Below are 14,708 nucleotides of genomic sequence, written 5' to 3'. Positions count from 1 at the left end.
CTGGGGCTGCAAGACCTGTGAGTGAGACTCCTGTGAGATCTTATCTACAAAAAGGCAGAATTACAAGTGAGTAATATTCTCTTCCCCACTCTGGTCATCTCTAAGAAGTTCAGTGCCATTAGCCATGGAAAATATCTTTATTTTTCTTTATAAAAAGATTACATACAAAAATTGTATGCAATTCTAATATTGGCACAGTTCAAATAACAAAGGGTCTGGTGCAGCTCCCTTAAAAGCTGACAATAAACCTCCCACTGATTTCAGTTGGAGCAGGATTGGGCCCAGTAACAGGAAGTGCAGCATGTTAAAGTTTCAACTATACCATGTACAGTTTAATATATAGTATAAAATTTTTAACCATTTGTGTCTGAAAACAGTAGTTACAGAAAGGTACGTACATGTTTTTTGCATTGAAATAATATGTTTGTATAGCAAGAATTACTAAGTTAATAGTACTAGAACTGAAACAAAACCTTATTTAAATATGGACCTGTGTCAAATTGTCACCTAGGCTTCATCCTGGTCTCTGCTTAACTCTGGAGGGGCCATAGGGTTTTGCTATTAGAGCTATATAGGCAGCAATTCAGTTTTTACATTGATCACCCTTTTATTGGAGGGGAATGAGACTTTCTCCTGGGGCCAACATCCCCAAGGTAAGGTCTGGACAACAATTTGTCCCAAATAGAACAAGTCTGCATAATCTCTTCTGGGTTTAGTTCCTGATTTTTTTTTATTATTATTATTATTTTGTGGGGGTTGTGCGTCTTTCTTTTAGTTTAATTTTTTGTTTTAATTCTGGAAGATATGGAGCTGCTCCACATACCAGCTTGGGGAAATTCACGCCTCACCTTCTTTGTATATATAATTAATTTGTTTGGTTTGGTTTTTTAGCCCTTTTGTTCTCTTCCCCCCCCTTGTCCACCTTTTCTCCTCCTTCAAAATCTCTAGCTCCTCATTTTAGCTCACTTTCCATTACTAATCTATACTCTGGCTCAGTCTGCTTCCTCTCACCTGTTACAGTGGGTCTGTAGCCAGGAAGCAAAAGTGGGAAGCACTAGACAGACAGTTAAAAAAGGGTGATGAGCATTGTGTCCTTCCATGGAATGCTCTGAAGTGTCTGGGGCAACTTTCCGCATTTTAGAAGACATTTCAAAACATTCACTTTAGTTAAAACAGCTGTCTTGAATTCTGTAGTTGGGTATTTTGCCTGTGTGGCAAATTATGCTTTGCGTATTTCTCATTTATCTCTGTTGCACACATGTATTTTCAAAATGTCAGGAGGTCAACATCTAAAACCAAAACAGGTTTTCCCTTGCCCCTTATACAGTGATAATGGGCTTATGAGAGTCTCCCCAGTCTTCCTCATTCCACAGTCCCATGCTTTGATATCTCCTGATTCAGTATAGTAACTCAAACTGAATGTCTGTGTGTTTTTTTGTTTCATTTCTATAAACTTGCTGTAAAACTTTGAAACAAAAGTAACAGACTTCTTTCCTTTTTATTTGTCCTGATCTTTCTAGTTTTCCGTGACTTTTCCTTCCTTTTGTACTCACTAATCTTTCTTTCTGCTTTTTCAGTGTCTGCTTTACATCCAGTTAAAGATGTATAAACTAAAAACCACTTCTATCTGAACATGTTTTGTGTGTGATTGCTACCAGTAATCCTTGAGATTACTAGAATTGAAAAATTGGAGGAAAATACTGTTCTGTCAGCTCGTTTGTTGCCCAGTGTAGTAGTGCCTTGGCACTATTTTTAAATCATGCTTTTAAGCAGAGTGGGTTTCAGTTTTACAACACCCTTTTACTTTTCTGCCCTTTCCCCTCTGGACCCAGTCTACACTAGCACATTCCCTAAAATCTCTCACTGGTGCAGCTCCGCTGTTGTGCAGCCATGGGGAATTTTACAGAAGTGCTAGTTTAGACAGGGCCTGGAGCTCTCCTCTTTGTTCTTGACACATCCTCGGCTGGCTTCCTTTTTCCTCTGCTTGCTTTCCCTCCTCCCATTAACCCATCCTTTCCCTTGGGTTTTCCTCTGGCCCCTCCCTTGGCAGGATTTCTCTGCCTCCTCTTCCCTTCCCTTATTGGGGAGACCTGTTTTGGAAGGGGTACCTGCCTTTTCTTTTTTTGGATGGAGAGTCTTTTCTTCTCAACTGATCTTGCTGTTGCCCATTTTACCACCATTGTCTTAGTGGTGAGAAGAGGGGCTACTTCCACCCCATCCTTCTTGACTGGCCTGTCTCCTTCCTATTTTTTGCACCACTCTTCCCCTCCAGTTCGTAGGGTGACGGAATGCCTCCTCTTTTCCTCTCCCCATTTTTTGGGAGAGGCTCTCCTTAATCCCAGCCTCCTCAGAGACTTGGTACATGGATCTTGCAGTCTATTTGTGGGGCAGGGGGTGAGTCTCTCTCTTCTTCCACATGTCCCTCTCCACCTTTCGTGTAGTGCTCTCCTCCCCCACCCCCTTTCCATGGTCTTCTCTGTCTCTGCCCCAAGGTCACTGGATCTAACCATGAACCTGGGTGTTCAGAATCTGTTGGTGCTTTCTAATGTACTTTGCAGTCATGTGTTCTCCCCATAGATGGAAGATATGTCCCAAAGGATATGTCTAGACTAGAGTTTACTGCAGGAGTTAACTACAGGCATTTGTGTAGTGTCTAAGTTTACATTTCTAAAAGGATAACTTCAGTTAATTGGAAATCAGTTCTCTCAAAACAGGGCCCAAACTCTAGTCTAAACAATCTCTGTGGCCGTAGGGACAATAAACATGTTTCTCAGTTGAGTTAGCCAATTCATGCCCCTGTAGGTACAGTTTAATACTTTTAAGGTTGTTTGAGCTGGCCATTTTGTAACTATTAGGTTGAGCTAATTCAGTTGAAAAACACCTTTGTTCCTGTCAGTACAGCCTGTGCAGAGAGCCACGCAGGGAATGAGGGAGAGTCAGGAAGGTTTTTTCCTCTCAGGCCTCTCTGTAACAGGTTTATGTAAAAGAAGATAGAGCCATAACACCGTCCTGTAAATAATGTTCCCTCGTGCAGTTTTGTCCCACTTCCACCATCTTTTTCATTATCAAACTTAGAAACGCCTTAGAGGAGAGATTTGGTTATCTTATTTATCTGTAAGGTTCTTTGTATCCTGTTTTAGACTGTGTAAATGGGACTAGTGGTAACTTCTAGGAGCTGTTTGGAAATTGCAATTGGGTACTTTTCATGGTTTAAAAAAAAAAAAGAGAGAAACACAAAATGCAGCTACAACCTTATCTACACTAGAAAGTTGTACCTCTTTAATACTGACATAGTTTAATACTGGTTAACTTTAGACCAGGATTGTATGTCTCTGCCTTCAGGGTATCTTCACGTTCGATGATATACCTGGATTGTGATGCTCTGAATAAGGATTGAATAAAGGTGACTCAGCTATCCTCTCACTTCTGGAGTTTTTTAGGTACATTGATAGGGGAAGCTTGAATTTGTACTATGGCTACCCTTGCTCTGTGTGGATGAGGTAATATCTTTTATTGGATCAGCTTCTGTTGGTGAGAGGGAGAAGCTTTCGAGCTACACAGAGCTCTTCGGGTCTGGGAAAGCTTGTCTCTTTCATCAAAATAAGCTGGTCCAATGAAAGATATTATCTCACCCATCTTGTCTCTTTAACGTCCTGGGACAGATATGGCTGCAACGACGCTTGCTCTATGTGCTCATCTACTAGAGGATTTTGGTCTCAAGGGGTATCAGTTTGCTACTTTTTATGATCTCTGATTTCACTCGAAAATGGTTGTGATTTTTATGAAAAATGAGTGGGGAAGGTGGAACTACAATGAAATTTTCAATCTTTTAATTTAATTGCTGTTCTTAAAATAAGGAGGGATCCGGATGTTGTTTTCTAGGCCTATATTTCTCTTAAGTTTATTGGCTTTTTCGTTACACAGACACTATATACATACATACTCACACATATTAATCTTACTAATTAAGGTATTCGTATTGAGGTTTCATTTGTTGATGTGCAATTCTTGACTTCAAACAGTGTGAAGAGTGTCTGTGCTGGCAGCATGGAGTCTGTATGGGTTTACTGGAAGATAATGTACCTGAGAAATATACCTGCTATATTTGCCAAGATCCTCCAGGTACAAAGATTTCTAAGGTTACAGACCCTTCTAATACATGTAGTAATTTTATTAGCTTTTTATATCTATTAAAAAGTATATATGTATAGTTTTTGTTCTTATACCACTAATTTCTGCCCTGTTAGTTTGTCTGTCCTTTTTAGATTATTGGTTTTTTTTTAAAAAGTGAATTTAATTTGCTTTCATTTGTTATTGTTTAGTCAACATTGTTCAGATGCGTTACGTGAAACCATAACAGAAGTTGGAATTAAATGTGTATAATTGTAAAGATACTCCGCATAGACCGTATATTTTGCTGGTAACACAGATTTAAGTTGGGGTGTACTATTTGACTGGAAAATACAGATCAAGTTGTCTAATTTTTCAGTCTGTTTTATTTTTGAGCTCTCCTGAGAGTTTTAAATTTGTTAGAGACTAATGGTAAATTGTTGTTGACTAAGTGCTAGGAAGCTTTAGGTAATGCTATAGTTTGAACTTAGTTAGCCAAAGCAATTAATTGATGTAATATTGAACTAAGTAATGTTAAAGATGGTAAATAGACTAAAAATGGAATAATTTAATATTGCATCACTTTGGATATGTAATATTTATGACAGTGGTATTTTCCCACACAGGCCTCTCAGCATGTAGCAATGTGATGGAACCTGTGCCTGACTGTTGTTACAAACCACCACTTTTATTTTAAATATGCCTGTTTTGATGGCTGTGGCAGGCTCATCAACAGCAATCCTGTAGACTCCTTTAAGGTGGTGCCAGACCTACCTCATGAAATTAGCCAGCAGGAGGCTGTTTCCTAACAGTCATCACTATCTCTCCTCTCCCCTCCTCTCATCTCTGAAATGCACTTGTGATCCACTTTTTGTGTCAACATAGATACCGTAAGAAGCCATCAAAATTAATTCCTCTGTGTCATGCACAATCTAAATTTATTCAGATTACATCACCACATATCTTTTTTTATCCATTCTGGAAATAATATAAAATACATATTCTAGTTCATACAGGAATTAATTCAGGGAAATCCTATGACCTGTGTTATGATCACAGTGGTCCCTTCTGGACTTACACTCTATGATTTAGTAATTCCTTCAATTAATCACTGTTAACAAGTTTGCTGAATTTTTTTGGAGACGATTAAGAAGTCTGGGGCTTGTCTCTCCAGTTCTCTTAATTGTCAGAACTTGGGGCAACTGACAAACTGTCTTCTCCACTGTACCCAATATCTTCAAGGGTTTTTGTGTTTTATACTCTGATCTGTGCCCACTCTGGCTACTTAGAAAGCTGTTTGCTACCATTGTGTTGCTGTTGTTGAAGGGATATTATCAATACATCACTTAGTAAGTGGTGGATGCCAGTTGGTTATGGCAGTTCACCCCTCTTTAAGTCACAGGAGTGCTTGCTAGTACTCTCCCTGTCTGACCTTTCTTTTTAGGAGACAGTAAACCAGAAGGGTAATGGCCTTTTGGCTCCAGGTCCACCTCTAAATCAGTGACATCCTGGATAGGTTTAAGTCCAGATTCAGTCTATCTTAGGGAGTTGAGACTGCCAGTCAGGGTCCTAAATGATCTGTAGATTTTCGATTAGGATGAGTTGACGTTGTATTTGGCAGCTTTCCTACCATTGACCACATGTTGTTGCTTTATTTACTAAGGGATGTTGCTGGTGTGCCTGGAACTCCTTTGCAGTGGTTCTAGTCATACCTACAAGACCTCACATTGTTGCCAGCCAAGCCTAGTGATTGTTATGAGTGTGCTCTCTCCCCTTTCCCATCCCTGCTCATGGAGATGGCATGTTTGGAAATAATGAGCTTAGTTGACATTAATCTTGACATTATTTTCAACCACACCTTAGCCATGGAAATTCATACTGTGCATGGAATGAAAATATTTTGCCTTTATTTATCCCGTAATGACCATTGAACAGCAACACAAGGCTTTGTGACAGAGGTTCCATGATTACAGTTCCCTTAGTAGGGCTCTGAACAGGGGATCCTCCCTGCTGGTGCGGAATGCAGCAGCATAGGCAATGACTACACTGAGCAATGATGTTCGTAACATGCATCCACTCTGCATTCTTATGTACCTCCTGCCCGTAAAATTGTGCATTGATTTTAAGTTTGCCCTGTTAGCTGTCAAAACCCCCTAATGGATATTGACCTAGCTATATTTTAAAATTCTTCTGGGAGCCTCTTTCAGATAGGTCTGTGTTGTAAGTGTTTTGGGCCTTATATGAGCAGGTGACTTGTTCTTTGCTCTGATGTTCCCCAGGCTGTGGAACAAGCTCTTCTGGGGCAGCTGCAGAAGCCCAACTTCTGCTCTTCCAAAACAAGCACACTTCTATTGAATAGTCTACTTTTCAGAGAGACCCTCTGTTTTAATCAGTTAGCGCCCAGCCAGAATGCATTTCCAGGCCCATCCCACGATTTTTATTGATGCTCCTTGGCTTGGCTTCTTAATTTGTTTTTACTATTGTGTTTATCCCATCTATTTTATAATGTGATAACGCAGATGCATTTCAGCTGTTTCTGTGACACCCCAACCTCCTCAGCAAGGGGTATTCATATATTTGCAGGAGGCTTTGGTCAAAATTGTAAATTTCAATGACTGCATCTTGGTACATGCATTCTACTTATAAAACGTAACTGACTAGGCATCAAAGAAACTACTGGTGATGGGAAGTTCACAGCCCTGTCGTGTATTTGTTTGTCTGTCCACAGACTCTTTAAAATCATTTGCACTGAATTATATAATGTCTTTATGCCTGAAGATTTAGTTACTGGAATGTGCAGTATTGTGTTAATAAGAATACATCAAAAAGATGAAGATGTCCATCAGTTGCAACTGTCTGGCGTGGAAGTCCTCACTGAATACTGCTGCTTTACACTTGGGTAGAATTCCCTGGCTTGGAGCAAGGTGTCATATGTACTTCCCACTTCATATGTTCCTTCTGTCTTTGGGGTAGTGGAGTGTCCCATGTCAAATAGACTTTTACTAGTGCTATTGTTAAGAAGAGTTACTATTAATAAGCTGATGCAAGATTTATATTAGTCGATATCAAGCTGATGACAACTATTACCAGTAATGTTCACATACCAAAGTTATCTTAATGATTATTTTATTCCACTCATTACTGTTGCTTTAGGTCAGAGATCCAGCTTAAAATACTGGTATGAGAAGGAGTGGTTAAGTAATGGTCATATGCATGGCTTAGCATTTCTGGAAGAAAATTATTCCCACCAGAATGCCAAGAAGATTGTAGCCACTCACCAGCTTCTTGGGGATGTGCAGAAAGTGATAGAAGTACTGCATGGACTGCAGCTGAAGATGAGCATTCTACAGTAAGCAGTGTTTTGAAGTCTTAATTGGCATGTACTAGATGTGAAACAGATTTCAAAGAGTAGAAAAATAACTGATGATGCAGATTTATTTTGATTTCATATACTGTTCCATGGGTATATAGGAATGGAGTTTGGTTTGTTGAGTTGTGATTTGCCCCCCCAAAAAAAAAAAAGCTGCTTGCTCCTTGGTGCAGTGAAACTAATTTATAAAATATAAAAAATAAAATATTGGTGTGGGGTGTAGATATACTGAAACAGAAGCCTGGAGAAAGAGAGAGCAAGCAAAGTATAGAAGAAAACTCTTCTAGAATATTTAAACAGAATACGGAAAAAAGCAGAATATGGATGACAGGTATACATCTATCTTTTCCATCTCAATGCTACTAAACCATAATTTTGCTACTGGGAACATTATTTTTTAGCCCATCTCTTATTTCTCTATTATATATAGTGGAATGAGAACATTAATATCTCAGCAGCCTTTCAGTGGCTTGCCCACCACTTTATAATCTATATGAACTTTATTTTGTGGTTACCAACGCAACCAGAAAAATTACAAAACGTTCCATTATACATGCATATATGTATTAGTAGATATGGACAGTCAATAACCAACTTTTTCTGCATTTTTATGAGTTGAGCAACATTTTTCCAGTTTCCTTAATGTTCTGGGGATGAAAAAAATTAATTATCCTAACGTCAAATCCATCAGTTTCAGAATGTGATTTCTTAAATGTTTCTCCATTCACTGATCAGTCGGTCACATAGCAGCAGCCATTTGGAAAGCAAAGCTCTTGGTGTCTTGGGCCTCTTTTAGAACTTCTTCTCCTTTCCCCTCAATCTGTTGTGTCTGCAATGTGATAATTGCAATACCTGTAAGCGTTTGAATAGTGGATTGCAAAAAAAAGATACAGGGTCATGCATCATGGAAATACTATGTATCCGTTCATCATGGGATTTCTTAATCACCTCTGTGGAATACTTTTCTACTTAGTAGGAAGGAGGTGAAACTTAAATATCTCAGGATCTTTAGGACCTTTCTTCCCAGTGTTGTACAACAAGGGGACATGAGAGTTTTAGATCTTTAGGATTCTTCAGCTATTGAACACAATATCTGTTTTGTGGCATTAAGGTACGGAACAATACACGAGTGTTTTGCTTATGGAATTTTTTTCCTTTTGGCTTCCATCTTATCTTGACCGGGCTGTAAGGTATTGTACTGCATTAACTCGGTTTCTCATAAAATGCATCATTAAACAATCTTCAAGAGATTTCTAGATTTGAAGAAAGAGTAACTTGATGTTCTTCTTTGAGTGATGTCTCTGTGGGTGCTCCACTCCAGGTGATGGTGTGCCCCGCACCTCTAGTCAGAGAATTTTGACAGCAGTGCCTTATTGGGCAGCACATGTGCTATCCCCATCTCACGCCTATAGCAGCAGTTCTAGCACAGTGTGACCAGCCACCCCTCGGTTCCTTCTGAACTGCCCTTGGTCCGAGTCGGAGCTTCAGCAGTGCCTCTACAAGACTTACCTTAGATTTAGATTCAGGATTAGCTGCATAGTGTAGTAGATTGGTTAGTTAGAACTCGTTCCTATCCCTTTTCTTTTGTGCTGCTTGGGGGAGAGAGAGACGTGCTTCCACTGCTACAACCTTAGGACCCGCACGAGGAAAGTGAGGGACCTTAAACTCAAACTTATCTTTATGATGAAATCTCTCCTCCCGGAATCGCAAAGTCCTCCCAGTCACCTACCTCAGCTTCTGACAGACCTCCCTCACTGACTCTGCACAGGAGGGACCTGTCTCCTTAAAAAAAAAAAAAAAAAAAAAAAAAGCCCTAGAATTTCTATTTTCACACCCTCAGCCAAACTCATTGGTGGTAGAGGCAGTCAACAAGTGGGGCAGGCAACACCATTCAAGGTCCAGCCCATATGATAGAGGGGAAAAGACTGGATCTTTTTGGTCATAAGGCCTATTCATCAGCGAGATTACAGTTCAGCATAGTAAAGTGTGAGGCCTTGATGGTGAAATACAACCATACACATTACTCCAAACTGTAAGAATGTATTGATTTTATCCTGGAAGAATAAAAGGTGCAATTTAGGTCAGTCATCTCAGAAGATCACCTCCTGGCTTGAACAGCTGTACAGGCTTCCTTAGAATCAGCAGACACATGGCAAGATCCATTGCAACCGCCTAGTCATGCTACAGGACTCTTGGCTCCATCTGTCTGGATTCCCAAGGGGGGAGATGCAATCTACTGTAGAGGATCTTCCCTTTGAAGGTCCATAAATATTTGCCACTAAGACTGAGTCCGTCCATACATTGAAAGACTCTAGAGCAACTCTTTGGTCTTTAGGCATCTACACACCTGCACAAAAACGATAACAAGGCAGATATTACTTATCGCAGTGCTCAAGGCCAGTGCCCTACACACAGCCACAGAGGCAGTACGATAACCCAGCGGCAGAGGCAAAGACCCACAAGGCATAAGCCACTTCCATCTCAGTCTACCACCTCCCAACAACCTGAATTGAAACATCAAATTTGAGGGTTTGGTCAAGGGCCCGAGAGACCTCCCCCAATTCCAGTTGCTGAAACCACTTTCTACCAAACATCCATTTACAGACATTTATTACATTCTACCCAGCAGTTATTTGCAATTATTACTTTGGACAAATGGGTACTGGAAATTATCACCACCGGTTGTTCCATCCAGTTCACCTCCACCCTCCCTCCCTGACCCTCTTCAGGGACCCCTCTCACGAATACCTTCTACGACGGGAAGTAGATCAGCTCCTGCAGTTGGGTGTGGTAGCGCTGGTACTGGGTAACCAAGGGAAGGGATTTTGTTCCCATTATTTTTTAAACCCAGAAAAAGACATGGGGTTGGAGGCCCATTCGCGACCTGAGAAACTGTCAAAATAAAACTGTTCAGAATGGTTACTTTAGCAACAGTAATTCCAGCACTGGAACAAGGGGACTGGTCTTCGGCCCTCGACCTGCAAGATGCATACTTTCATGTCGCCATACATCCATCGCACAGGCAGTTTCTCCAATTTGTTTTGGGACAAGATCACTGTTAGTACAGAGTTCTGCCTTTTGGCCTCTCCATGGCTCCCTGAGTTTTTTCCAAAGTTCTAGCAGTGGCGGTAGTCCACCTACGCAAGCAGAGACTCATGATATACCCAAATGTAGATGATTGTCTAATCAAGGACCCAACTCGAGAAGAAACTGTTGAAGCCACACAAGACAGTATCACTCTTTACAAAATTCGGTCTCCAAATAAACATTCAAAAGTCAATGTTGACACCTGTGCAAGAACTAGAATTCATTGAGGCTCACAGATTCCCCCTACAATGATAGTCACAACATAAATTCCCTCTAACCCGCGTGGCCGCCCAGCAGCCTATTAAGTGCTACACAGGCGCTCAGGGCTGCGGTGGGGAGAGATGCCTCTCCCCCAGCCCCGGACCTGCCGCGGCCAGGGGAGAGGCACCTCTCCCCACTAGCCCAGGTACTGCTGTGGGGGGAGTCCTCTCTCCGTGCCGTAGCCCCAGGGCAGCCTGCATCCCAAACCCCTCATCCCTAGCCTCACCCCAGAGCCAGCACCCCTGGCTGGAGTCCACACACACCCCGCACCCTAACCCTGTGCCCCAGCCTTGAGCCCTCTCCCACACTCTGAACCCCTCGGCCCCAGCCCCCGTCACATGAATTTTGTCTCGCATCACGTCCATATTGATGCACATAACAAAATTCATTCCACACATGCCTGGGAAAAATTAGAGGGAACACTGATCACAATGGACACTTCCCTACTGGGCTGGGCTTCCCATTTAAGCAACTTAACAGCACAGAGCAGGTGGTCTCCTCCAGAACCAACACTGCACATAAACATTCTGGAACTGCGAGCAGTTTGCAACACATGCACATTTTCTTCCTATGATCAAAAACAAAATCATACAAATCCTGATGGATGTCGCTTGAATGTTCTATATAAAAAAACCAGGGAGGAGCAAGGTCACACTCCTTCTACACTGAGGCCTTAAGACTGGGGAACTGGTGCATCCAAAGTCAGAACAGCAAATGTCTAACATTTTGCTTCAGAGCAGGAGTAGGGCCAGGATCTAGGGGTAATGCCTTCCTCCTCAGATGGGACGCGCCTCTTCTTTACACTTTCTCTCCTACTCCGGTGTTGTCCAGGATCATACAAAAAATCAAGACTGATCAATCCAGAGTCATCTTGATAGCCCCCACATGGTCCAGGCAAGCTTGGTTTACCATACCTGCAGCAGATGTTGGCATGTCCACCGCACGTTCTCCCACTTCTTCCATGTTTCCTGTCACAAGATGCAGGCCAGATCTTGCACCCAAACCTGGAGATACTCCACCTGAGAGCATAGCTCCTCCACAGTACCAAGGCAACGAGATGACCTGTTCAGAAGAGGTGATGGATATCTTGCTAAACAGCAGATGGTTGATTACACGTTCAGCCTACCTCCACAAATGGAAGTGTGTTCACACATTGCTAGAACAAACACATCAGAGCCACCACTTCCACTCCATCACTAGTCCTCTACTATATGCTTCAACTAAAATAATTAGGTCTTTCATTGAGCTCACTCAGAGTACACCTTGCAGCTATCACAACCTTCCACCATAAAATGGTTGGGTTCTCAGTCTTCGCCCATCCAGTTACAAAGCAATTCCTACAAGGTGTCCGGAACCTCTACCCTGAACTCAGAGTCCCAATGCCTCCATGGGATCTTAATTTAGTACTTCATTCTCTTACCGGACATCTGTTAGAGCCCTTGGCTACATGTACACTATCATACCTTTCAATGAAAGTAGCCTTTCTTGTTGCCATCACATCTGTAAGACCCGTAGGAGAACTTGGGGCCCTCTTGGTATACCCCCCTCCGCATACACAATCTATTTCAAGAACAAAGTAACTCTAAGACCACATCCTAAATGTCTGTGTAAAGTACCCTTCTCATTCGACCTCAACCAACCCATCCAAGATTCCTGCATTCTTTCCTAAACCTCATAAGAACAGGCAAGATGTGGCACGCCATACTCTGGTTCAGGGGTCCTGAAACTTTATTGCACCATGACCCCCTTCTGACAACAATAATTACTACACAACCCCAGAAAGGGGGACAGAGGACTGAGGCCACTCAAACCCTGCCACCCTAGGTGGGGGTCCAAAGTCTGGGCAGTAGGGCTCAGGCGTTGGCCCTGGGCACCAGCAAGTCTAACGCCAGCCCTGGCGACCCCATTAAAATGGGTTAGTGACCCACTTTGGGGTCCCAACCCACAGTTTGAGAACCGCTGCTCTAGATGTCAGAAGGGCACTAGCCTTTTATCTCAAATGGACTAAATCATTCAGGAAGGCACCAAAACTATTTCTCTCAACTACAGAGAGATCTAAAGGAGGGGATCTATCTAAGCAAAGACTCTCCAAATGAATTTCAGAGTGTTTCCACCATCTCTGCTTCCACCAACACTAAGTACAACCCCCACCAGGGGCTAGAACACATTCCAGCAGGTAGCTCTCTACATCAGTAGCCTTGCTTAATAATGTACCTGTTACAGACCTATGTAAAGCAGCCACTTGGGCATCAGCCCATACATTAATTCAGCACTACACAATAAGGAGAGATTCAACATCTGATACTTTACTCGGACTCATGGTCCTATCATCAATCATAGACCCAACTTCGAAGCCCCTCCTATCCACCGACAGGCACTGCTCTACAGTCACCTGAAGTGGAGCACCCACAAGTACATCACTTGAAGAAGAAGAAGAAGAGACGATTACTCACCTTATGTAGTAACTGAGATTCTTTGAAATGTGTCCCACTGTGGGTGCTCCAGTACCCACCCTCCTCCCCAATACTTCAGAGTTCTCGCAAGATCTTCTGTGGTAGAGAAGGAACCGAGGGGGGTTGGTCGCACAGCGTTAGTTAACTGCCACTATAGGCGCAAGAGGGAGACAGTGCATGTGTGGCCTAACCAGGCACTGCTGTCAAAATTCTCCGACTTGAAGTTTAGGGGCACACAATCACCTGAGCATCTTGAAGAATCTCAGTAACTGCACAAGGTGAGTAAGTGTCTCATACTGATGTACAGTTGAGAAAAACCTCTTTATATCCTTTTGGAAAATATTTGGAGAGTGTTCTTCAGCACTCCTGAAGGAAAAAGGTGAAAAGATCAGTATTGGCATTGACAGAATCAGTGTAGTGAGAGCCAGCTTTCACAGGCTGTTAGTGAACAGTGCCTGGGGTCAGTGTTAGTTTGTTCCTTGGCCAGCGCCTGGGATCAGTGTTCCTTGGGTGCTTCACTTTCAGATGTTCCTCCTGTCTGCAATAGGCCAATCTATCCTAGACTGACTTGTGTTGCTTCTCTTGTGAAGCTAACCAACACATTGGTGACCCTGACAAACCCTTAGTGTAATACTGATAGAAATACAAGCCATAACAGTAATTGCACTAATGGGACTGTATTGCTACATGCAATATCAAACCAAAAAGGCTAAATTACAACACCAGGTTAAGAAGGTGTAGTTGTGTTTCTAGAACTGGATTGGAAAAAACTTATCTATGTAAGCCTCCTAAATTGGTGAATAAACCTGTACTTGAAGGCACTTCTAGAGAGGTGGACACTGTCACATGTTGAAATCCTTATTTTTATTGGGGAATTCTAGCCCTTTACTGACCAGATTTGCCCTTTTAAGAAGATTTGTTTTATTAAAGCAGCACTTGTCAGTTTTGGAGTAACTGCCATTCCATGGTCTGTTCAAGGAGTTTCTCTTTAGGTCTCAGGCCTCCAACTCACTGAGCCAGGAGCTGCCTCCCTCTCCCTCAGAGCAGTGTTTTAGGCTTTTAGCTCCCCCGCAATTCACTGTGATTATCCCAGCAGGTCTGACTTATGGCTTACTTAGCACCTGCAGTTTCACCTTCTTCAGGGACAATGACAGTGGTTCATCAGTGACCACGCAGTCCTCACCAGGTAAACTACTTTTATTTAAGACAAAAGCACTACAGAAAACATCATAAAACAATAACATTTAAATACGTGCTTAAACTTATAGAGGTCCCCCATCTTGTATGTGGAAACCCTGGCAGGTTCCAGTCGTTCAGACTCTTTAGCAGGTAACCACCACTTGCTGTCGGTTGGCTCAAAATCAGGCCCCTGAATCAATTTAAATGCAGCCATTATATCCCAAAAGACTTTGTTCCCAGGACTCCTG

General features: G+C 42.2%; 1 protein-coding gene across 10 annotated transcripts in view; it reads left to right on the top strand.

Annotated features, from left to right (window-relative positions):
- The window catches only part of PHF20 (PHD finger protein 20), a 190,047-nt gene that overhangs the window by 159,410 nt on the left and 15,929 nt on the right, over positions 1–14,708 (top strand). For all 10 annotated transcript variants that reach the window (XM_073310018.2, XM_073310010.2, XM_073310016.2 and 7 more), the window contains 2 exons: positions 4,023–4,122; positions 7,264–7,459. In XM_073310018.2, coding sequence (XP_073166119.2) covers positions 4,023–4,122; positions 7,264–7,459 — 296 coding nt within the window. The remainder of the gene's footprint in view (positions 1–4,022; positions 4,123–7,263; positions 7,460–14,708) is intronic.

This window comes from Lepidochelys kempii, chromosome 13 (assembly GCF_965140285.1).
Source record: "Lepidochelys kempii isolate rLepKem1 chromosome 13, rLepKem1.hap1, whole genome shotgun sequence".
NCBI lineage: Eukaryota > Metazoa > Chordata > Testudines > Cheloniidae > Lepidochelys > Lepidochelys kempii.
The sequence above is the reverse complement of the archived record's forward strand: the minus strand, read 5'-3'. Positions and strand labels throughout refer to the sequence as shown.